This window comes from Pogonomyrmex barbatus, unplaced genomic scaffold (genome assembly GCF_055798465.1).
Source record: "Pogonomyrmex barbatus isolate J1 unplaced genomic scaffold, ASM5579846v1 scaffold6, whole genome shotgun sequence".
NCBI lineage: Eukaryota > Metazoa > Arthropoda > Insecta > Hymenoptera > Formicidae > Pogonomyrmex > Pogonomyrmex barbatus.
The window spans coordinates 3,958,823-3,986,163 of NW_028297160.1; the positions used below are offsets into that span (position 1 = coordinate 3,958,823).

At 32.9% G+C, this 27,341-nt stretch overlaps 1 protein-coding gene across 1 annotated transcript in view; it reads right to left on the minus strand.

The window, feature by feature from the left end:
* Positions 1–27,341, minus strand: part of LOC105429014 (dipeptidase 1) — a 100,617-nt gene that overhangs the window by 2,291 nt on the left and 70,985 nt on the right. The window contains exons 2-7 of the mRNA XM_011641660.2: positions 4,057–4,386; positions 2,660–2,792; positions 2,374–2,562; positions 1,702–1,904; positions 728–888; positions 313–442 (exon numbers count right to left, since the gene is read on the minus strand). Of these exons, the coding sequence (XP_011639962.2) occupies positions 313–442; positions 728–888; positions 1,702–1,904; positions 2,374–2,562; positions 2,660–2,792; positions 4,057–4,386 (1,146 nt within the window). The remainder of the gene's footprint in view (positions 1–312; positions 443–727; positions 889–1,701; positions 1,905–2,373; positions 2,563–2,659; positions 2,793–4,056; positions 4,387–27,341) is intronic.

Here is a 27,341-nt window from a genome sequence, read left to right on the forward strand (position 1 = left end):
TTTGCGTCTAATAATATATACCTCTCTTTAATTTTTATGTATAAGAATTACTCGTGAATTGTGACAGAAACTGTAATAATAATGATCATCGCGTAATGAAAATTTGTTGGCGTCATTTTTCACGCTTGTTGAATATTTAAGAGGACGACTTATGAGTATGTCTGAGGAAGGTTGTACAGCGCAGTCATGTACTGTAGCGAGACTAGTAACACCTATTGCGACGGTAGAATTATGATGGTATTAAGGCCCGTCGGAGCGCCATAAGGCATATATGTATGTACAACCGCACCTTGGACCTTAATCGACTCTAACCTGTGTGAGGACTCGCAGTAAATTCAAGCCGGCGACTTTCTTTAGGTCGAGCACGTTCCACTTGCCACTCCGCAGAAGTTCGGCGAATAGTTCAGGATATTTCGAGACGTCTTCCAGACCACGAGGAGTTCTGCGGAGAGAAAGAGATTTCACACGTTAGGAGTGCAATTTTAATTTTCTTCTTACCGCAAAGAAAGTTATAAAAAATAATTTACTAAAGATTAATTTGTCAATATAAAGGATCAATTATTCTGAGAGTTTATAATGTTATGGAATTTGTAATAATTAAATTCCAACTGAAGTTATCATTATGCAACAATATTACATGCAAATTATTTGAGGATTAAAACATAGTTCATATTTTAAAAGGTATTATTAATTAATTCCACATCGATTTATATCATTTTCAACGTACTTGTTGATGCCATCGAAATCTCCGCCGACTCCGATATGGTCCACGCCAATCAGATTTCTAATATAGTATATGTGCTCGGCCACGTCCGAGACGCTGGCTTGAGATCCGCATTTCACGAAATAATTGTAAAACGTGACCATCACCAGCCCGCCGTTATCAGCCTGAAAATACAAGCGTGATGCTAGGGAATGAAGCGCGTAATTCCATAGTTCTGCGATTTGAACGTGCTTCGCATCGTCGCACCGGGAATTTCAAGTCAGCTCAATGAGAGATGTAACACGCAATTTTCCGCTAGCACACGGGAAAACTGTATTCTGGCCGCGCCTTTGCTTCGGAAACGAAACGTACAACCCTCGGGGCGACAGAAGAATCGATAGAATCGACGAGCGCCGGAAGGGAGACCTCGTTATCGCGGTACCGCATTCACCGTCGACTCGGTGCCGTTAATTTTCGACCTTGATAATTCGCCTCTTAACGAGCTGGAGTGAACCGAGCGCTCCTTAATGGAGCACAAAACTCGACAATAGAAAGGAATCGCCGCCAGTAAATGTTTCGAGCTGCTATTGGAACTCTGGCCGCTGCCCCGGATAATTATCTGTCCGCAGAAAAGAGGATCTGAGAAGGCAGACAGAGAAAATGGAAAAGGTTTTTATCTTCGATACATCGTGTTGCTCTTTCGTATTGCCAATTGTCTTACGAAGCACAAATTTTCCCGCAAGAAAATCGAATAACTGTACCATAAACGCCATCCTTTATAATTATAGGTGTCGTAATTATTATACAAAATGTTTTACAGGAAACTTTTATAAAATTTTTATACATAAATTTTCTTTGAGCTTTTGAATATTACATTACGATTAAAAATGTATCTTATTTTATCTTAAGGCAGAAACAATTTACAAAAAATAAGAATATTTAATATCAAATACAATTTTACATTGTAGATTAGACTACAGAAATTTCTATATACTTACTAATTGCTTGAGAATATCGTCTGGTACGTTTCTGGAAGAATTACAAATAGCAAAGGCCGAAGAGTGTGAAAAAATGAGCGGCGCTTTACTGACTCTTAGAGCATCTCTCATGGTTGTTCTCGCAGTGTGGCTGAGATCTATCAGCATTCCAAGTCTATTCATTTCTTTAACTACCGTCTCGCCGAATGCTGTCAGGCCTCCACCTAGAAGATATATTATTATTATTTTATTAGTTATACTTTTCATGATATCTACATTAAAAAATCACGATATAAATCTGTTTTTCAAGTCATTAAATGACATTAATATATAAATTATTTTATCACATTTTCTATTAATATAATTTTATGCATTAATTTTTAGTAATTATTTTTTATTTAAATATCAAAATATATATATATATATATATATATATATATATATATATATATATATAAAATATGCATGTATATGTACATGTGTTTCTATTAGTTCATGTACATATATATTTCGTTATTTAGAAAAACACAAAGAGAAAATATGAACAAAAGTATTTTATTTATTTTAAATTTTTATTGTAGTTTAATTTCTTAATTACTTATGGATCTATGAATCTTTATGAGATTAAGTTCACAAGTTTTAGCTCCACTCATTCTAAAGAAGATGTTTATTCCAAACTTGCATCTAATTTACCATCTTCATCGTCGTCTTCCACCGACGAACTTTTCGCCCATGGAGTGTTGCAGGTGTGCGTCAGCGTAAGATACCGTACACCCAGCTGGTAAAGTGTTCTTAAAACGGCTAAACTACTTCCTAGACTATGCCCACCCTCCACTCCAATCAGGGAAGCTATTCTGCCCCTCCCGTGAGCCTCCAAAATTTCTAGAAGTCAGAAATATGGTTGAAGCTGTCGCTTTGTCGATCGCGCCACATTATTCTCGAGCAATCTACGATTCGCATTACGGTGAGCTATACTCACCCCTCGACGATGCAGCAAACTGCATGTGCTGGGAATACTTTTCTATGAGCCTCTTAATGAGGTCCACCTGTTCTAAAGTCAGCTGAACCGCGTTAAGATGTTGAGATTCGCATGGCACGTACGCGGCCCAAAACTAGAAGAAAAAGAAGAAAAAAATAATCGTTATATATATTATTGAAAAAGATTGCGTTGGTAGTTGAGAGAAGCCGTATTTTTTGTATATTTAAGAAGAAACGACGGAATAGTCCAAAAGAAAAGTGCGGAAGGTGTAATATAAAAAAATATATTTTATTTTTTTAAAAAAACATTTTCAATTTACTTTTCAAAAATGGAGATCGTTTAAAATATATCTCAGTTTATATTTGCATCAGAAAGATTACAGATCACAAATTAATTAAAATAAAAAAATGTTTTCATTTTATAATATAATTTACAATATGTATATATAATATTAGAAATCTGCAAAACTATGGAGTTTTAATCTTCAGTTATGCAATATATTTTAACTTTACCAGAGAAAAATGCAAGTTGTCGTAATCCGCAATGTAGTTTGCGGTTGAAAAAATTGTTTTGTCTTCTGAATTCCCATCTGGCGCAACTATTCGCGTAATTGTTACATTTTATTAAAACAACATATATTTTCATTATTTTTACGCAATATACTGGAGGAAGTAGATTGCGCTTTTATAAGTAATATATAAAATTTCTAAATCTTTTAAAATAAATTCTCGAAAAAAATATAAAACAAATTCAATAAGATTATTACATTGATTATAATTTATTATCCTTAGCACGAGTGTTTCTCCATGGATCACTATCATTTATACAATATACGACTATATATATATATATATATATATATATATATATATATATGCATGCAAGCATGACACGCGCTTAATGCTCGCATCATTCAGACCTAACGAGCTCTCGAGTGCTCGCATGCGACGATAATCGATGCATTCAATCCGTCACGCTCATAATATCGCCGACATCCGAAACGCGCCTAGTCATCTCTGGTATGGTTTCCGCGAAACATCCAAGCCCAGATTGCTTATTACGTTGCATAGTAATACAACTAGCTTCTTCAATGCGTTTTCTTGCGCGAATTAAAAAGGATTATTAAAAACGCACAAGGAAATATAACATATTGTATAAATATAACGTATGCATTTTATATTACAAAATTTTCTTTTAATGAATTTTAATTTTACGAAATAAGAATAAAAAGATTTATAATAATTTATAATAAGTATAATATCTTATTTGAAGCTCTTTCTACAAAAGATCGATTTCAATCGTTTATGTTTCTGAAAAGATGTATTATTAAAATTAAGTTCGAATATTATATTCTTTTTTTTTTCAATATATAGTATTATATTTTGTATCGCAATTACCTGACCACCGACCATGCCCTGCCGCAGTCTGACCAAGTCGGTTTGACTCCAAGCGCTCTTACTCCAGGGTGTGACTTGACGCAGGTCCTTGTCAAAATCAAACTCCGCCAACTGGTTATGGAGAAAATTGCGGATGTTCCACGGTAGGTCATTGTGGCCGTCGATCAAAGGCACCTCAGAAAGAACCTGTCGAACGGTTTCCAATCGCTCACGCGGCGACGTCAGGAGCGCGAGCTCCCCATCTGCTGGACGTGGCCCGACTCTGCCCACCCAGGTGCCAATCGACAGTATAATCACGCTTACTGTCCATACACCACTCTGGCCGCCACTCTGAAACAAGCCGATAATGGAATAAATAATCTTCTATATCCTGCCTATGTTCAGGATAAAGCAATGGATACAAATTTTACACGAAAATATGGACAAGTTTCTTTCGTAATTGAGTAAGTAAAATATATGTAAACTTTACATTTATTATATTGTAATTAGCTCGAGATATAATCATTAATTAGGAAATTGAAGGATATAACAATAATTACTTAATTAACTAGTAAATTATTAACTAGTTATTGATTATTTTAACGATAATAAAATAGGTCGCTCATAAATATTTTATTATTTTCGAAATATAAGGCAATACTTGCTTTGAATATTGTGCAAAATAGGTTTTTGCTCGAGTGTGGAATGCTACGTACAGCCGCGTTCTATTATTAGAGTCAAAGAGGCTTTTTCTGGACAATTTGTTTCAGATAAATTGCCCAGTGGAAAAACAGATGGCTTCAATGATAGCATAAAACGATTTAATACAGTACCGTAAAAGTTTTTTGGTAAATGTATTTAGCGCAGCATACGAGAATAACGTATTGTCCTCGCGGGATTACCTCGCGTAATGAAGATAGACCGAAAGGGAAATAACACGAGAAGGAGATAGCAATGGTTGTATATAGAGCCCCGCCCCATGTTGTTTCCGCACCTTAGACCCCTTTGAAGAAACGAGCGGTATTTTCGAGAAAGAGACGTGCGGCTTTGACGGAGATTATAAATTATTAAGCCTTGCTCATCCAAGCGATCCATGTCGGTTGATGTTCGTCTGTCGTCGAGATTTGCAATTCAGGGAACGAAACAGTGAATTATTTCTCGAGCAAGGTATCAAAGCTGCTCACTTTCCAAGGCTCTTTCCTTTGCAAGCTTGGCAGCTTGCAAATATAGAAGAAAATCATACACGATAGCCGTAATCTTCGCTGTGAATAATGTGTAGTAGAATGAACTGCGGGATATGTTCTCTTATGTTATATGATTATATGAAAGAATCATGCAGATGAACCGTGTCCCTTTGTTCCATACATTATTCTATTTACGAGATTGTTGAGCGAAAGAGAAAACACGCTCGCTGCTAACATAAATTCTTTACAAGAGTGATTGATGGTTTTTTTTTCTCAACGATGATTGATTATGGAAAAAATTCACTTATCACGCATCATTTACATCGAGTGTTGGTATTTTTTTTTCTGTCATGCAAATATTACAAAATTAATTTTTAATAAAATAATCATTTGATCGGAATGGAATTCATCAAATCTCCGATGAAGATAAACGGAAGCTTTTTTGCTCATTTCTGCTTACATTTCTCGGTTTCGTGCGATGGGATCGAATAGTTCGAATCAAAAGTACATAGATAAAAGGTTCAATCGGAAAATGTCCGCTGCAAAAGTCGAGAGATTCATGTACGAGAGGGATTAGCTCAGCTAGTCGTGTACAAAAGAACGAGAATTACTTGAGTACTGAGCAATGTCGTTTAACTGTATCCACTGCCCGACCAAACGACGACCCGCATTACTCGTTGACCGCGGGAATGCGGTCTGTTCATACTCGGCTGGCCATACACGTCGCTTTCTGCACGGGATCTGAGAGTCTCGTCGTTGTTTGAACTTCCGACGGTCTTACGGAAATATTTGCGCGATGCTAACTTTAGTTGGCAATAATCATTAAGGAATTTGCGGCTCATCACGCCGTATTTTCATAGTACTTAGTACAACATTATACATAGTTTATATCGCGTTTTTGTCGTAATTAAATATACATGATATTATCAAAAGCGATTGATAAAAATTTTTTTGCAAGAAATAATTAAAACCAAATTTATTGCTGTTTAATAGAACAGTATAACTTCTAGATAAATTGAAAATTTATATACGAATCGCAAATATTAATTTATTGCAAATATTGCTTTATTATTAAAAAATGAATTTTCAACAAGAAAATAATTCTAACATTTCAATTTTGCGTAATATAAAAATTTAAATTTAACTACCAATTAATTGTCGTATACAATATAATCGCTATTATTTGTGTAAAGTATACAATATGATCATCAAAATGAGGGATTTTTTTCTCATCTCATATTATTGGGAATTTAATGGAGCAGGCAAAATGCCGAAATGAGATATAAATCTACTATGACGTAACCTACCGTTCGATGATTAATGAATAGAAAGTGATTTAATGCTATGTGAACGATATTGTTGAAACCCTATACCCAACGGTTCAAACGACGATTATACGATCGTTCGTTTCTATAAACGATTGATATTGAACCGAATCTATTCAGCGTTGCTGAATAGTAACGTTACAGTCGTTGCACGTGTCACGCTTAGCTTTCACCATTAACTACGACTCGATATTGGTTTCATCTGCCTTTGAAATGAATTTTCATAATCTCGTGCACGATTCGTTTCCTTCCGGCGAATAATTCATATAACTAATCCCATCTGGCTCGCATTTTCCAGATTAAATCGTCGATCTTAGCTGGCATGTGCTTTAAAGTATAGATGAAATCAGAGTATGATGATATTTTCAAGAAAAGTTTTCAAGATTGAAATTACTTAGAGAATTTAAAATTATTTTACTTATATTTTAACTGTACATTACTTTGTATATTCTGTAATGATATGGTAGATATTTGAAGAAATGAGAGAGATACGATCGACAGCGTAAACACACAAAACTGTAGCTTACTGCGATACTTATTGCTGAGAGCTATTGAAACGAACTGCCTCATTAAAATTTCGCATTAAACAACGTTTGCTGCAACTGCACTTTCGTTAAAAAAGAAAACATATTCCGCATGTGAGATTGCAGTTTACCGTTAATATTCTTGAGTATGGTAGCAGAAGGAAAGTTGGAAGAAGAGATAGGAATGATGGCGAAAGTCTTGAACTGGCTTGCATCCAAATGTCAACTATAATAAAGGGTCGCATTAAAAGAATATAGTCCAGGCGAGCTATCCGTTGAAATGTCGATGTTTTTGAAGATTCAATCTATAGAATTATTTGTTAGATTGGTTGGTTTCGTTATTTTTATTGCTGTGACGTGTGGCACAAGTTGTTGAATATACAATTACTTCATAAAAATAGCATTTTGTACTTTTTTTTATTACTTCAAGTGAATCTCTTTACTTTAATACGTATTTGCGGACAAATATGCCTTTGTTAATTTTACAACAAGGGTGCAATAATCGCTATTATTTGTTATAATAATTATCTTTGTTCAATTAATAGTTTGATAGGAAAAAGTGTTTGAAGTTCGCTTTGTTCTGCATACGTTCCGCTATTTCGTACGAATGGATAATTTGATCCTATCTGGTTCATCGAATAAAGGGTTAAATTGTCGATTCGATATTCCGTGCTCGTATGTGGAGCCGCGATATGTCCGTTTCATAATTAACGCGTCAATTTGGCAATCGACGCCGTTTAGCCATAAAAAAGCGACGTGCCGCAGCCGATTTAAGTCACGACTCGAATTCTAATAGCCTTTTTGGCGTAAAGAAGCTTTTAATTCTCTAATACGCATTGATGTGACACATGAATTTCTCTTAACAATTGCAAATGTAACATACGATATGATACTGAGCGTAGTTTAGTTTACGCGAGTAGTATCCGTGCACAATGTCGTAGAACGTCGTACGTTACGGACGGGGAACGTCGTTACATTCGTTATTCAAGTGCTTGAACTACATAGGCGAGCTTCAAAAGAGGTCATGCGAGGCAAACTGGGTTTCGCGGCACTTTTAAGTTTCACCGGGAATATCCTGCGAGCGAGGGAGAGAAGCGAGGGAAAAATTACTTTGTAGCTTCGTTCCCCCAGGGACATCGTAACGTTTGAAATTGCACGGCGGCGGCACACGGGTTCTCTCTCTCTCTCTCTCTCTCTCTCTCTCTCTCTCTCTCTCTCTCTCTCTCTCTCTTCTCCCTACGGGTGAATTCAAAAAAATTCTAAAAAAACAATCGGAGACTCTCAATCTTCCCGCAACCAGCTTCGTTGGAGCCATTTCGCCGGGACTCACTGCTGGAAAGAAAAATTACTTCGAGATGTTCTTTCAAAGACGTCGTTCCGCCTGAACGGCGGCATGCATTTTAACGCGTCCAGAATTTATACGGCACGGAAGAAACGGAAGAAACGGAAATTTGCAAAATTTCTGCCATATGTCTCCCTTATAGAATTATGTATTAAGCTTATGCGAAGTTAAGGTCCGTTTAAGTGAATATTTTTTAAAGCGAATTTTAGACAATGTATATACCGTGCACGAAATATAGATAATGTATTACATCTCGGCGCGGTGCTTGAAGAGATTTGTCTCTTCAAAGTATTATTTAATTTTTTTAGATTTTTCAATCACGATCTTTCAGATAGAGCGGATGCATGTAAGGAAATTCAGGGGCAAATGCATGAACGTAAGGCAAGTGAATCGGAAATTCCATAGTCGCAATTCATGTTACGTGACTGGGCGCAATATTTCATGAAAATTTCTCTAGGGATAAGAGCTGAAGATGGCGGCCAATGGTCAGAAAAATGATTCGTATGCTTTTGAAACGTTGAATCTCGCCAGAGAGTATCAGTGATTAGATACAAAAATCCTGTGAAGCAACAGAACGGATTTTTAAGCGTTGTTACTCTCATGTGACTAACGCACTAACATGAGAGAAAATGTTATTCGCGTGGTCACTTTATAAATAACGTTTATATTATTTTTATTATTATTTATATGCACATACATATATACATGTATAATTAAATAATGTAATGTAATAATTAAATAATGTATATATTTACATTAAATTATTTAATTTATTATTATTATATTTAAATTACCGAATCATTATCAACTTTAATTTTCAAAACTTCATTTGCATTGTTACTTACTTATAAAAATCTCAGATCTAATTGAAATATTTATAAAAGAAGTTAAATAAACAAGAATTATGTGATGCCTTTTATATGCGCTTTTTGCCTTGTTTTGCTGTCAAAAATGTCGCCGGTGCATATTTTAGAATGCGACGTGTTCTCGTCACAGTTGCAATTTTTCAACGCGTCCGAGCGAGCGCAGGTAGCGTGATTTGCAACGGTCAGGCATTACACATGTAAGCAAGGCGCGTCAGTGGCAATATTCCCGTCAAAACTGCGACACTTGTCACGGGGATGCGTCACGTTGATCTGTCATGCGAATGTTTTATGATTCCGATATGATAGAAAAATGTCAGCTCGTGTGCAACGCGCGAATAAATTACTTGACTCCGCGCCCGTGATAATACGATGACGTCAGTGAGTGGATTTGGACGCAACTAACGGCATATATTTTCGTAGGGACGATCTTTAGCTCCCTGGGAAAAAAGCGGATGCGATTTTCGCGTTATTTCTGTCGCCGAGGAAAATCGACGACCGGCGCAAATGGATGGGGTTCGGGCGCAATCTGGAAAAGCATCGGCCGCGGAAGCTCCCGTGAAGCGCGATAGTCCTGCGAGAAAACATCGAGACAAAAGGATGGAGGAATCCGTCCGCACAGAATCCCTTCCTTTTATTTCGCTCCGCTTCCTTTTTTCCCTTCCTTTTGCCGTGACGTGTTTTGATTCCCGGGTATGCGCGCCGAAAATGCAGCTCCCTAGATTGTAGCGTTCGTAATCGATACGGCCGTTTCGGCGGACACTCGCTCCAACTTGAGAAATATTTCTCGCACATTTCCAAGTTGGTGCAGCGCGTTTGTGTTTAAGTTAATTTTGTACTTTGTATCACATGATACAGAGTAAATTATGCATGAGACTTTCACATGCAGGAGATAGCGGAATCTGGACATGCGGGCAAAGAGAATTGAGATATTCCGGATGTGATCCAGAAACAGAGCTAAATTGTTGAAAATGAGAGATTTTACTTCTTTCAAAGTTATTATTACGTTTTGTTATTCTTTTATAACATTTATATTATTACAAAAGTATACACAAAAAGAAGATGTATTACATCTTTTTTTTTGGCAATATCTCATAAATAATGATAAATATGAAATTATCATGAGTTATCTTATAATATGTCTAAGAAATGAGAGATTATATATTATACAAAATAATTTTAACACGAATAATTCTTTTTATTGTTAACATATTTACATTATATATTCTTAATTGAGAAATTTCTTATAGGATTAATTATAAATCATGTACAAATTAATGTTAAATTTTATTGCTTTATTAAATATTTCATTATTCGTATTTATATAATAGTTTCATCTTATTAAAGGTTAATTAGAATACATTCTTTTGGCGAGAAATAATTCTTTGTAATTCATTGAATCATGTGATTTTGCTTCCGCGTAGGCAAAGAATGAAATGATCAGCGGAGTGAGACATGTGAAACAAAGAACCGGGGACAGACGACAAAAAAATAAAACTGTCACGAACTTTGTAGTCTCGAGCTTGGGAACTTTGTTATTTCTCTGACAGAGGATTCATACGTAGCGAATGCAGCGGGGGCGCAAAGGGTGCAATTTGTGTGTGGATGTAAAGAATGGTGGGTGCGACATAGGAAAGGATCAGGCATTGGGAGCAAGATGGCTCAATGCGAGAACTTTGAACATGAAACTTCGAGATTGGAAATATTTCGCATCGCTATTTCTCCATTCTAGAGCTCTAAGTCGCGCTTTGCATTTGATAGTTTCACCAGAACCCGCGTAAATCAACAGATCGAAACTTTTTCGTTGAGTATCATTCGTTCGTTTCGTAATTTTGGCATATTATTTCAGCACGGAGATGGATGTAGCAAAACCGCAGCGTTATATATCTAACGATACCAAAAATTTTGTATGCAGTAATATGAATCTAGTCAAATCTAATACAAATTTGGAATTGATTCTTAGAATAATTAATGAAATACATGTGAATTGGTAATAATAGCATTTTATTCAAAATAAATATTTTTCTTTCAATATTACTGAAAACTTTAATTTATGTTCAACGCAAATTATATACATATTTCATTTATTTAAATATCTTTTCAAGTATAGAAATAAAGTGTTAAATAAGTGATATAAATATCTATATTCATAGCCACAGCAATTTTGCTACATTTCTAATCGTAATTTAATTACTAACAAAAGTTCACGGGAGAACGCTTTCACCATGCTAAACGTTAATAATACTGGCTCACGGTTCAATAAAGTCGTGCGGTTACCGCGTGAAATTCGCAGGTGCTGCTTTTTTCTTTCGGCTGCATTCAGCCGTAAGCTCCGGTTTAAACTAATCTCACTATGTGCTGCCACGCGCGATATTCACGCACAAAGGCGTGATCATAAAATTGCCTTCTCTTTCTCTCTTTTTCCCCTCTTTCTGTTTTCCGCGTTTTCTTTGCGTCTCCGGTTCTACGTGCATCCTCGTAATTTCTTCCTTTTTTTGGTAATTTGCTCTCGTTTGCCGCTGCTAATTAGTCGGCTAACAAGTGTCCGCAATCGTTCGCAGTCGGGACTGTATTACGTACCGCAGATATGTTAACCGATCGTTATAAAGCCGATCGTTATATACACTGAATTTAATCGCTTTCCAGCCAAACAATTACTGAATTACGGCTTACAGATTTATTCCCGTTTTGAATCGCTGACCGGGTTTCTACGGGATTTTTCTCTTTTCATTCTAGCAATCGACAGCAATAGCCGAGCTTGTTTTGCATTAACGTGCCGTTAATTAAAATATTTTTAGCCACGGTTGATATGCGTAATAATTCGCTTTTTACAGTGATTGACTGACAATTGACGTTAATTAAAATAAATCCACATTATGTACGAGTATTGTGTATTGAAAGTAGATTAAAATGACGGTTTATCGACGGGAAGTCGATCTGTTTTCCATAATGTGCACATACAACGGATACACATACACACACGCATATTTCACTCGGTCTTTTCAAGTACGATAAAATAAAATCTCTTTGTGTATTTTTGCGTGACGTCAAACGAACTACATGTGTGTTTCTTCGGACCGTTTTTTTTCCGTAAAAAACGTCAAAATTCAAATCTGTTATCCGCAACGATCGAATTCAATTTGCGTAGTGATACAGTTCTGTAATCAATATTCATGCAGGTGCGATAAAATTCCGTCTAAAAATGTCGATATAGCGTAGATATTTTTTCACTTGAAATCCGCAAAAAAGAATCCTCGACATCGCGACACGATTCACACGTGGAATGTTAATTCTGTGGTATAACATTCGCTCAATGCGTAACATTATTATGTCGCAGGAATGGTAACGGATTGACGGGCTTGAAAACCACTTTGATACGGTGCCGGAGTTGTGCACGAGTTTCGAATCGATGGTGGTAAACCACATCTTCGACGCACGAATCGCGCGATCCAAAGTTCGCCGAACGCCTGAGGTCTAAAGGGAACTTGATTTCCGATAAATTTGTGGCATACAAGTAGAGACCGAACAAAACAGGCGAGATAGGATCTCTTTTCAGAAAACTTGTTTCGATCGATCATGGATTATCTTCACATCGCTGCTGGCGCTAAATAACGCTTTGCAAATCGACTAGATTTATTTATTAATAAAAATTTTAAAAGTTGTTATATATAGAAAGTGTTAAATATTTTTATAGTAAAATTTATTAAATGCTACATAGTAACAAAATGCAAATATACATATAATCGGTATATATAATTAGAATAATTCTGCATGAAAAGACAATAACGTTTTGTATTATTTAAGAATCACTTTATTAAATACTTTCTATATTCCATTATACGATATTAAAAATAAAAATATTTCTATGATCATACATGATATTTAAAAATAAAATCGGGAATATTTTTTATTTAATAATCTCAGTTATTTAAAGTTTTGCTTATATTGGACCTGAATTTGCATGTGCAAATATTGTTTGAAAAAAGATAAAGGCGTGCATTGTATAGATACATAAATAGAATTTTTCAGCTTCAATTTTTTAGGGATCTATGCGGAAATGTCTAAGTCCGCAAATGCCACACACATGAAGTATGAGGGACATGCTTCTTCGTGAATAGTAGAACATGAAAACACAAAAATGTTTTGCTTACGAGAACAGTCGATTGCACTCGTGTAACGACTTTCTGCAGTCGAATAGATTGAAATGTGAAAATAGCTTGCGCTGAGCTTTGTGTAGGCAAACAGGAAAACAAACCAGGTATCGGAAAAGCATACGGTGCTTTCAAACGTGAAATATTGTTGCATGGATTCGCTCAACACGAATTTGCGCACCCAATTTTAGTACTACTACCGAGATAGTTACCGAGATAGGGAAGAGAAAAGAGAATAGTGCGATTACTTTTATCGACTCATTTTACATTTATTTTTGAACAGAAAGGCAATTGCTCGATTACATATTTTTAGTGATAAAGAATCTTACTAAAATTTATATAGAAAGTTTCTAAAAAAACAGATGTTATTTATTTTCATATATTTCTTAAAAATAATTGTAACATTGTAAACATTGTAACAAAACTATGTAGCTATATTTTATATTGAGAACTTTTTGTTCATAAATATCAGTTAATTAATGATATCTTAATTCTGATAGTAATGAAATATTTTTTCTTTTTACTATTTGTTAATATTTTATGTATTATTTTTTTATCTCATGTTTTTTTTTAACTTTCTCGAGTGTTTTTAATGTTTTAAATTGTTTACAACACATATGTCGATAGTATCTGTAACTTTTACAAACACTCGCGATAGTATTTTTCTTCATGCTACAGAAACAGCTGTTGTTCGTTTGTACACGTTAACGTAACAATTTTCGCTTATTGATATCACAGAAAGCTGTACGTATTGTCAAGTATAACTCAATATTATCCACACCGCAGAATATACCGCAGCATTCGAGTAGTAGCTGCGAGTAAGGCCAGATACTCGTGGCGGAGTTATGCGCAGCATTTGCCCGCGAGGACATAACTCTGCGCGCAAAGTTGGCAGAGAACAGCATTGGCGTCCCTTCCGCGCTGGAATAACAAACCACCCATGTTACAACTGGAAGCGCCAGAGATAGATGCTGAATTCGATTTAAACTAAGTCTAGTAACGTTCACTTCCATAAAAATTTTTTAATTATACTGAAAAATTATGAAGTACACAGATTACGAATATAGATTTTTAGATATTCAATTATAATAATTATGTGCACATCATCTAAAATAATATTTTTTAATTTTTTAATTAAATATCTTGCACAGATATTATAATATTATTAAAGCCATAAAGATTGCAGACTTTTATTAATGTACATACATTATTATATATTCTTGTAATTATTAAAATAATTTAATAAAAGAGGACAGAGAAATTGATATCATATTATACTCAGAGTTTAAGAGAAAAAGAAATTATTATTATTCATATTACAATTTGCATTTCTATTTTTTTAAAATAAGTTTTCATTCTTTATTGATTGTATTAATATACCAAATTTTATACTTTACAAAAGTATATACGAAATTAGTATTAAATATAAAAGTTATCGAGTTTATAGAAGAAAAAACATCGTTGGTCATAGAAATATTAATATTCTTTTTGCTTCTTGCACATATACGCACATTACGCGTATGCCTTTTTTAAGTACAGACTTACATATCCTCTTTTCTTTTATGTTGCAGATCAACAATATGAGAGGCGTACATTGAAATGCGCGTTTATTTTGTAAATTCAAAGCCTCAGTCTCCGTAACGCGTCTTCAAATTCCAAGCACGTGAAATACATCTGATGTGGAAAGAGACTTTGTTCGTATTCGTACAGGATTTGTCTGAATATTACGTGTATGCCTTAGCTCGTACCGCGTATACGTGCCTCTATGCACAATGTCGAGCAGTCGGACTCTGTTGAAAATTGGCCGGTGCGGAAGTGCATGTGATGAATGTTGGACTGTATATATATTCTTGGTGTCACATATTGAATTTAAAAAAGAATGAAGATTTTTTCTCAAGAGATCTGAATTTATATTAAATGGTGATTAAAATATAATCACTATTTTTATAAATTAAAAAATTTATTTGGAAAATTTTAATGAAATTATATTTTGATTAAGAATAAAATAATTTTAATAATTTAAAAATCAAACATATAAAATTTATTGAGAATAATAAATAATTTTATTCATGTAAAGCTTCTAGTTGTATCCACATTGTTGTATCCAAAATAATTGTAAACAAATCAATTTTTTCCATTTTTTGCAAATACATGGTGTAAAATTTAGCATTAAATAGTAAAAAGATCAACAACTCCATTCGCATTTATTTCAAAGCGACGATATAATTATGATTATGGCGTGGCCATATGCAATAAATGAGAATTTTAAATTAAAAATTACATGCGATTTGTATTATCGATTAGGAGTTTGTGATGTGGCATTCGTAATTCGAACAGTTGGTTGAAAATTCATTGAGAGCAAATTCAATAATCCAACTTGCGGAAAGAAATGTAATTAAATGTCTTTTAATCCATCCATTCACAGAATTGCGCGATATGCAAAATTAGTAGTCATTTGATCTGATTGTGTATTCGATCAAATTAGATCGTCGATCGATTATTTGTTATCTTCCTTTCGACTCGTCAAAAAAGCGGAATGTACAAGTGTTCATTGTAACTTTTACATTCCACCGACAATCAATATTGCGTAAATAAAATAAATGAATCCTATGTAACACAATTCGACTAACGATTGCAAATCGATAGTTAAAAAAAATGAAATTTGTTAGGATGAGCTCGGGACAAGAAACAATGACAAACGTAATTCGTTTATCGGAAATTCTTGTAGAAGTAGAAGTTTGTTCTCCCACATTTCTCTTTTTGTTCGATTGTTGTAAGGTGGGGTACATATGGTACGCTTCGTTGCTGTAACAATCGTTTTTAATGAATCATACTTGTAATCCTCGCGATAACGATAGAAACACAATAGCAGGAACTGGATGTAGTGTAATTTAGTAAGTTCAACGAATCATTGTTTTTGTAGTTTTACTATATTTATTACATTATCTGCATAAAACTTTTATAAATTACGATAAAAGTAAAATTTGAAGTTGCCAAATTCCATTATAGTGATAGCTATTCATTTAATTACTGTGATTAATAAAGTCAAATTTAACTTATTAATTATAAATCTTTTTAATATTTTTTAATTAAGCAGTTTATATTATGCTATGTAATTTATTAATATTATCTTAATTTATTTATATTATGCTATGTAATTTATTAATATTATCTTAATTCAATGAAACAAAAGAGATTTTGAAAAGAGAAAGATAGGAAATTTAATTCTAAAAATTCTTCTATATAAATTAAGATTAAGATGTCTAGCAGCTAAAATAAAACTTAGCTAAAATAAAGCTAAATTAAAACAAAAAATTTCTCTGTAGTATTATTTTCAAACAATTATAATATTATATTATAAACATTGGCAAAAAATTAATTTTATCACAAAATATAAGACCTGTATAAGACCTATATATATATATATATAAATTTTTTAAATATAAATATAAATATAAATTATCTTTTATTTTTTTCTTTTTTTATTTTTTATTTTACTTCTTTCAATTCTAATGGAGTGGAATTTGAAGAACAAACTTGAATAGATTTTATTCCTTTTGTCGTAAAATTTGTTAATATTCGGTTTGCAAATTAATGATTTCTACTGTAATATTCTCAGGATAGCTCTTCATTATCCATGAAATCACTCATCAGCATCCAACTAGAGACACATTGTCGAGGTGTCGCTCATTATCGGGTCTATTCTTTTCGTCGTTTAAATGTATCACGATGTTTCACGGGGTTGTCGACCACGCTCAACCATTTAGTGCACGCCATCATTTCTAATTACACATCCCTCTTGCTGAGTATTTCTCATTATAGAATACAACATAGTCTCACCGCGTCTCCATGGAAGTATTCCGGAGGATCGATCTTCTTCCGCGTTCCAGATCTTGCTCGAGCCGAATTAAGTGCCAGCACTTAATTATTTAATAGCCGGCGGGAAAATGCGATCGAGAGGGAAATCGGGAACGTGACGATTAACAGCAGCCGTGCCGAGCCTCGCGAATCGTGCGCTTATGATAATGAGGACCGGGTATCTGCGATAATGGCATTTTCAAGTTTCTGCGCTAAAAGCAATTTGGTGAAGCAAAAGAATTTCTTTCTTGCAGAAAAATGCAGTACTAAAGAGTGAAAGATACAAACATCTAATATTTTTAAATTTTTGAAACAAGTAGTTAAAAAAAATTGAGTAATTCTAGAATCCTGAATAAAATAAAATAAATTTTTTTCGTTTGCCTGTGTTTTGTCTTAAAAAATATTTAAAAACAAATTATTTTATATGTTTGTCAAATGCAATTTGAAATTTTTGTATTATTACTTTAGTATTTTATTGTTTAAATATTTCGGTTTTTTAAACTCACAAATTTTTTTTCTAAAATTTATTTTATTGTAAAAGTTATTGTGAAACGTTAAAAAGCGATTTTTTTCTCAAATATTCATTGGAAAATTTGATTGCACTGCAAATTAAAATATATTTAAATAAAGTGGATATATAATGGATATATAAGTGTTTTTGCATTTCTGATGCGTGAATATTTTCGATAATTATTTACATGCATATAAGAGATTCATATGTTCTTCAGAAAATACATGTATTTAAATGTATGAATTATAAATTATTAATATAATTATTATCTAGTCTGTTATACTCAACAAGTCATTAAAAAATCTCATTAAAATTTACTAAATTAATATATAAATTATCAATCTTAAAGAATTATTGGGAATTTTGTATAATCAAACTTAAATGCAATCGCAATGTGTAATGAAAACGCCTTAAAGTGTTCGCTCCAGTAATAATTCTAGGGAATAATTATTTCAGGAAAAACCCGAAAGAAAGAAAAGGGGAAACATTTCGCGAAAGTTAGACACTCGTGACAAGAATGCGAAAAAACGGCTAAAGGGAGTGGGCTAGAGAGGAAGAGTAGCGAGAAGAAAAAGAAGAAGCCACGAAACTTTTAAACGGGTCACGAGGTCTTGTTCAAAAAATCGTTCGTGAAAGCTACACTCGCAAGCGTAATATCGTAAGAAAACTCCTTTTTTTCTCCTCCCGGTTTCGATAAAGAAAGGTCTGCGAGGAACGTCAATAACCCGTGCTATGCCGGCATGTCCCAATATTTAAACAACGTTCCCGCCACTACGATATTGTCTCGCATGAATGGACATCTCGCAGAAATTGGCGTAGCGTTGCTGTAATTGGCGTAGCTTTCTTGTTTCTCGAGTGGATCTGGAATCAATCCCAATATCGTCATAGCGTCGAATTTCTTTTACATGTGTCTTTCCATGTTTTGTCGACATATTAAATAATCATACGACAGGAAGTATTGCTAATTTAATATTTTTCTTACTGAGATTGTATCGGATATTATAACTTTTTCGTTAATTACATTGTGTAAATTTAATCTTTCTTGAATTAATTTAACTTTTTAATATATAAATATTTCTTTCAACATATTGTTCTTTTTTTTTCTTCTTCCAACAATTATTATTAAATATAATAAAACAGAAATGTTATAGAATATTTTATTAAATTTCTACTTACATAGCTGTAAAAATAACTGTATTTGTAATAAATAGACATTATTGATACGTTCAACTAGTATAATAACATTTACCTTTTCTTTGTCATCGTTGAAAGTATTATAAATCTTCTGTGGATTCTCTGACAAAACTTGTTATAACATAGCAGTAAGGATACTCAAAGTTTTGAGATATCTATCAAACCTCGTTTCTGCTTGTTAGAAAGTTTCTTCAATATCAAAAGTACGAGATAAAGAATCAAAGTTGATAAGAGTCTTGAATTATTTGAATATGTCAAATTTAATTCTATTTTCTAGTAGAGAAGTAAAAGTCCTCTTTTTTTCTACTCAATTGGCATATTTTTCAAATGCTTTTATATAATATCTTAATTAATTTATACACTCTTATTTCTAATTAATAAATCTTAATTAATAAATCTATATTCTTAATTTATAAATTCTTATTTCTAATTTATTCACAAATAAAATTTAAAGAATTTGTTATATACTTATACTTTTTAATATTTGGATACAAAAAAGCTTTATTGATGTCAATATTAAGCTCAATTTCTCAGATTAAAATACGACTTTTTATACAATAAGCTGATTAAAGAAAACCTTTGTCATACGCATCACAAAATTTAGTCGTATTAACATGATATGGCATAATAAATTTAATATTGATGAGAATTTTTGAGAATCACATCTTCCTTTGTTCATCAACATTATGAGAAAAAAAGTGAATAGCTAGCATGGTACGAACGTCGATACTAACAAATAAATTCGCGTTCTGTTCCTCGTTGATTAGATTATAATCTTGTTTAATAAATCGATGACAGTGCTCGTTTACTTTGTTACAGAGTTCTATCCAAAAATTGCACTTCAGATTTCTATAACGCGCAATACATATATTCTTAATACATAACATACATACATTCAGGTTTCCAATATTTGTCAACGACTTTTCTGAAGTTCCCAATTCCCGTTCTGATTTACAATTCTCCGGTTCTCGTCTAGTGGCACACAGTGGTCATACATATTTAATCGACACGTGACTGTTTGCCGGATAAAATTGTTTTTTTCCTATCTTACTCTTGCGGCTACCTCGGGCCTGGTTACAAGAGTGACAAGACATCCTTTACTTCACTTCATCCTTCCACGTCCCCTCGTGAGAGCAAGTGCGGGCGAGAATCGCGCGTATATTTTCAATTCGTAATCAAGTCGAAGTTCAGCCTCTGTACTCGTAGTAATGCTTTCTTCGGGATGAAAGACATCGTATCTCTTGTGCGGAATAGAAAGTTCGAGACAGACGTCTAGTCTGTCAAAAGATTCCCGCTTTTCTGCTTCTATAGTTATTATTAGGACTGGTGAGCGATGACAGAGTTTAAGATTTACGTAACTTTGCTATTTAATCTTAGTTTCGGCCAATAAAATAATAAAACGCAAAGATCAAAATGCTAATATGTCTTTTTAATATAATTTATTGATTTTATAATATATATTATATATAAATTATACTGTACACCGTTTTTATACAAGAACAATTTATTAAACTTTTCACTCTTAAAAAGAGACATATGTACGAACATTTATTTATTAAAACAATTAAAAATTCTTGTACCAGAATATCGTAATATCGATTTAAAAATTCCAAACAATTTTTTTCCATTCTGGAGAAAAGTGCACTGATTTTTAAAGTTTAAAAGTTTGAAAAAAATTAAATAATACAGTCAATATATTGGATAATTGTAAAATGTTTACAAACACGTTAAAAAATTTGATGAAGTGTTACTTAATATTGTAAGCTAATATTAAGATATATTAAATAATATTAAAATCTAAAACTTAAAAGTTGTATTATTATATCAAATTAAATATAGATAAATTGGCAGTGTACTAAAAGTTAAATTAAATTCAACATTGTTAACATTTTATAATAAATCTTTAGCAGGCATATTTTTTCTTATCTTTTTCTTATCTTATTTCCAGCGTTATTTGACGATCACCAGGCGTTACTTAAAAAATATATAAAGTGAAGAAAAGTATCGTTTATAGGTAGAGTACGTCGATTTAAGCGTCCGGCTTAACGGCGCAGTTTTGTATCGTTCTCACAGAAGTAGGAGGACGTAGGTAATCCTTTTTAGGGCGTTTGTCGAGAGGCGTTCTCTCTGTGCTTTCTTCAGTATCGAGATCCTTTAAAAGAAGTACTTTTTTTCTTGCTGCATCACCTGGCGAAAGGTAATTCTCTTAAAGATCTGCTACTTCCATAAATCTCAACGTATACTTTATGCATGCCCTCATAAATTTGAATAAAAACTGAAAAAACGAGCATTATTGAAAAAAAAGAAAATATAAATGACACAGATTGGATGTTAAACGCGCGCGATTTACATAAAATTTTAATATCTTCTTCTTTCATATAAAATTTTAATTGAGATTGTATATGCTATAATTGACAATAAATAAGCAATTATATTTAAGATAAAAATAATTAACTATAACATAATTAAATTATAATATACGTAATGCGATCGAATTAATTATAAGAATAAAGTAATTATTAATCAACTAAATTAAATGTTGTTAATTCGTTTGAGACCAGATCAAAGATGAAACTAAATACATATTACTGTTACATAAAAAATTTTTTATTCGATAATGATTAATAATAACGATTATTAATCATATAAAATATAATACAATAGCAAGATAATAGCAAGTAAATCAATAACAAATATAGAATTGAAATACAAATTTGCCTATCTCATTAATATTATCATTATCTTTAGACTAGTTTTCTAACAATTCGCTGTTTTGCAATTCAAGAGAAATTTGAATACTGCGACATAATAGTTGTGCATATATTGCAAAATATGTGCTATCGTAGATCATACTTGTCAATATCTAAGTAGAGGTCCAACTGGCCTGGCCTAAGTTGTGCGGGATTCAGAATACAATTTAGGCGATATCGCCCCGCGGAGGATGGCGAATGCAGAAATCAGCTTTATGCGGTAGTTTACATTCCGGATATGCATGGTATACGTATACAAAGATACAAACAGACCTACCATTAGCGGATTTACGTGGGTCGCCACCGTACAGTTACGGGATAATGGAATGCATGGATGGTGTATATCGGTAGTCTCGAGATGGGTAATCGAAAATCAGCCAGACCCTACTCTCGTAATGTGAGAGCGGTCGAGTACAACTGTTGGGAGATTGTGCCAAAACATCAGCGTAACAAGACGATCGCATGTAATGGAGAGCGTATATCTATGTATTCAAGTTTTTTGTACATAAAATAATGCATTTCTCTAAATCCTGCATGATTTTTTAATAAATGTTTGCAAAAGTAACAGAAAAAAAGAAGAATTTCAATAATTTTAAGTTAAGAAGTACAGTTTTAAATTTATCCATAAGAAAAAAAACTTAATGAAAAAATATTGTCGGAAAAGAATCATTAAAAAATAAATGCTATATGATCTTAAAAACTATTTTATACACTTAAGAGATAATTTTGCATAAATATACGATAAAACGAGAAGATTTTGTACCCTAATATAAAATGCAAAGTAGATTAAGACACATGAATTTAATAACAAGGATGTTTAAAATTATAAGATAGTATATGATAATATGTGCATTTAGCATAAAACAAATATTTCTAAAAAAAGAACATAGACAATACGTAATCATTTTTTTCAATTCTATTTACTATTTTACTATTACTATTTTAATCCTATTTACTATTAAAAATTTAATTTGGTTATCATTATACATTTACATGTGTATATTCTTCATTTAACTTTGGATTCTGTAAAGTGCATTGTCTGTAGTTAATAATAAGACTATCACAGTGCGATTACGTGTCATATACATTTTACCTTAATGCATTTTGCCTATATTGCCTGGTCTCGAGACAACATCTGTGTAACTGTGGGTGCGATATTAGTATTAAATCTCGGTATACCAGGAATAGCGAGACATTGCTTGCAATTAGATCGAGATGTTATATGACTGTCGGTCCAGTGCAATCTGCAGTTTGCAACTTCGGCCAAGTCGTTGGAAGTCCCTGCCTTCCTGTTACCGTCTGTGCACGGTGGTCTCGGTTTACGCTACACGAAGGTACGCAAACCATGGGGGATACGCCGCTGTGTTTGCCCGTAAACCTCGCGTGTACGCTTGGAAACATTCGATGGACAGACGCGCGAATAGCAAATCCGCTTCAGCAACGAGCTTTCGGTTTCGAACTTCATGACTTCGATGTTTGTTTCATCTCACCTGTGTCTCTTTGCGATGCACGTATTTACGATCCTGTTATCGAACTTTGAACTTACTCACATGACGCAAATATCGCGATTTACATATGCTTAAAGAAGATCTGCTTTCAACATATCTTGTTCATCTTTCAATATATACCTACCTTATTTTGATCTATTTTACTTAATATTGATGAACAACAATAATAATATAGTGTGATCATTAATTTATATTTATTATTTCTTTAGAGTTATTTTAAGAAGTAGAGATATTTTTTTAAGAAAAATCCTTTTATCTGACACCTTAATATATATAAACAAATATATATTTTCAAAATTAAATATCTTTACAAAAAATTGAATTGTTAAACTATTCAAACAATAAAAAAATCTGTGTTCGAAAGAGCATAATAAAGCACGGTAAATAAATTTATTTATAAACTATTTTGATATTTAGAAATATAAAACATTAATCACATTTTAGAAAATGCTAATGATAAATATAACAGTTGAAAAATTAATAGATTTGAATTTTCGGAATTAATGCAGTCTCTTTTTACTAAAAACATTCCTAATAAAGAAAGAATTTAAAAGATAACAAGTTACGAAATAATATAAGTAATAAAATAAAATTTATGTTTTCTCGTTATTTATTTTTGGAAGTCTATTTTTTCTTGCAACAGATAATCCACGTGTTTAACTTTCTCAGGAAATCGCGTTCGATGTTGATGGAAACGATTAGCGAAATTAATGCAAATCTCAGAGGTAAACGTGTCATTTACATGTCTGATTACCTTCAAGCCTCCCGCCGGTTACATCATCGTTGCCATATTTGCCCATCGGCGTTGATTGCCGGAGAGGATGTCGCGGTCGCATAATTATGTTCCTAATCACGTTAACGAGAATTTAAGGGACTAAGTCGTAAATCTAGGTCTGATGCGCGGATTATTTGCGACAACTGAATCCCATGACATCAAGTAAAATAACGTAACATCAAGTAACATCAAGTAAAATAGGAAACTATCTATAGAATACTATAGAGAACTATTTATAAAACAAGAAAATAGAAAAGAGAAGAGGCGAAAAGAAGAAGATATTGATAAGAAAAAAAGTACCAAATATTCTTTTAAAAGTAATATAAATTTAGATATAATATATACTTAAAAATATATAGTATCCATATAGTATCTATAATTATAGTATCCATACAGTATCTATAATTAATATATATAAATACAATAATGCATAACAATAATAGAAACCAGAATATAACAATAGAAATCATAATATTGCAATAGAAACCATAATATTGCAGTAATCAATAATATAATGATTAAAATTTGCGATATTGTATAACGTAATAAACTTTTTTATATGAATTTTATTATATAGTTGATTGCTTCCGTGTTTATAGAAGTAGAAGTAAACGTGTATAACTAATTTAAATGATAATTTAATAATATTTAAGTAAATTACATAATAAAGTACATTAAGAATTTTTGCAAGATTATCATGAGATTTAAGTAAACTCATCAAAAATTTTCACGCCGCATTGCAGCTGCATCGACTTCATCCACGCTGATTATTGCTTTTTCATAAGCGACCTAGGTACCAGCAATTCGATTACCTAGTAATTTACCGTCGAGTAATTAAATTTTGTCGACGACGATGCTAGTGACGGCGACAATCAGTGTCGCTTACTTAATGAAGGATGCTAGATGGCGGATGCTCGAATTTTGAACAAAATGACATACACTCGACGCGTCGCGATGGATCTTTAAGTATTTTTTGTTTAATTTTTTTACGCGATATTTAAGTGAAGAAATGGACACGGATCAACATATTGAATCCATTTGTTACACAGGATGTCTAAACCAAAAGGTATTTTAGGAACAAACATTAGGAGGCGAATTTACAAGTAATTTTTTTCTTAATAAATGTGACAAAAGAGGAATTACTGTCTCATTTTTCAATGTTCAATTTTTTATTCGAGTTTAAGAAACGTAATTTGTCTTGAAGTAAAGTAATATTGGCATTAAGTAAAAAAAAAGTTTCCTTTACGCAAGAATGTGCAACTGAAGTTTTAAGAATGTAACTGAATAAGAAAACTTTTTGATCAACCAACTTTATAATGCAATTTTACTTTTCAACGTGCCAATATTACTAATATTATTTCAATGTAATGCGTTTTAATACATTTGATATAATAATATTATTGATATGATAATTATTTAATATTGATTCTTTATCAAATTATTTTATATATATATATATATATATATATATATATATGTAAAAGTAACACATTAAGAATAAAAAAGCACCTGTTTATGAATGTCTTTACGATGCTATGATGTTACGATATTATAAGAAAAGGAAAGCATAATTCCGATTCATATTACACAAGAGATAGTAATTTCATCAAAAAATTTAATTTCGCCGAAGTGCTTTGACAGTAACTTCAGACAGCAGGTGGCGCGCCGCGGAACAGGCATTTTTTGATTAATTTTATGAAGACAGGCAGATTCAAGTCTACGTCATTCGCAGGTTTAACCTCTCGGAGGGACTTTCGACGGCCACTCCCGTTGGATCTAATAAATATTTTCCGAGAAAATTTAGAACGCCCGCCTGATGCGCTTACTCTTCCTGAGCGAGAGCGCGAGATCGATCGTCGCGTAGCAGGTGCACTCGATAATCGGTCTCGTCGCACTTCACGATTCCGAAGAGTCTCGGCGTTGGGGAAACTTAAGCGCCTCCAGTCGATTGCTCCGGATGCAATTTGTCGTTTTCGCTCGGTTCGTGTGAAGGACTCGCTCTGCCTATATACGAATCTTCGTTTACGAGTTTGCGAGGCGCCATAACCGCCTCTCATACGCCGCGGTGATGCTAAAACTTGGATTAGTTTGCTTTCAGCTCCCGATGTCGGCTCAACTATTCGCCCACGAGGCGACGGCTCGCAGTGCCTCGCCTCGTGGCGAAGTTGAGCGCCAACGTCTTTCCTGTTTCACCAAACTCAATGTGACTCGTTGTCACCGCGGCTCGTCGGCACGAATCTTAACACCGACAAGTGAACGCAGGAAACTCCGAATGAGATTTGTCATTAATTTGGTCTTGTGCGTTTATAAGTCTCGGGGAAAAGCGGGTTGTCAGCGTGTATGAATAAATTGAGCGAGGTAGAGAATGGTCTAAAAAATGTTTAAAATAATGTTTAAAAAAATTTCTTTTAAATATTCAATCTTTAGTTTATATAATTATGAATTAGAATTTTTAATTCTTTTATATTAAATATTTAAAATAACGTACTTAATCTTTTGCATTGATAAATTTTGTACTAATATTTCGTAAATATCAAAGATATTTAATTTTAATCTATATTAATCTTCTTAGCGAAATAATTTATTTACGTAATTTTGTAAATATTTAATAGCATTTTAAGATATATTTAAAAATATCATCAGAGAAGATGATAAACATTTATCATTATTTAATATCAATATTTGTGAACGGATAAAGTATCGCAAAAAATCGCGAAAAAATATTGTTATTAAAACATATCAAATTTATAGTAAAATATTCAAGTCAGAATGGCATGAAACGATATTAACATTTTATTTAGCTTCAAACAATGTATAAGTTTTCTGAAGGTTTCGATTCGATATGTACGGTTTCTTATATACGTTACTTGCATCCATTGGTCTCTTTTCTCGTGGTCGACTTGGCCCTGAAGAGAATTCCTCACCCACGTTCCGTCCATCACAAACGGCCTTGATTCAATTGGTTCTCGGAATGGACCACTGCACAACACGCTGGTAGATTTGTCTTTAACAAAGGCTCCTGATTCGACTGTGTTCTATGTTCGACATACCTATGTGCAATACATTTGTGCATTCAATCCGCATCTTCAATACAACATTGCAAGACTATCCTGAAGCATCTCAACTGTTAACTTAGGGATAATCGATCTAAAACGACATTTAATAGATCTAATACACTTTATCAGCTTATCAGTCATATTGTGTACACCTTTATGTGTTTCAATATTTTGAATAATGAACTTGATATTGTAATTAATCATATAAACACAATTGATAAATCCTATCGAATTCCTATTTTAATAATTTTATTTGAATTAACCT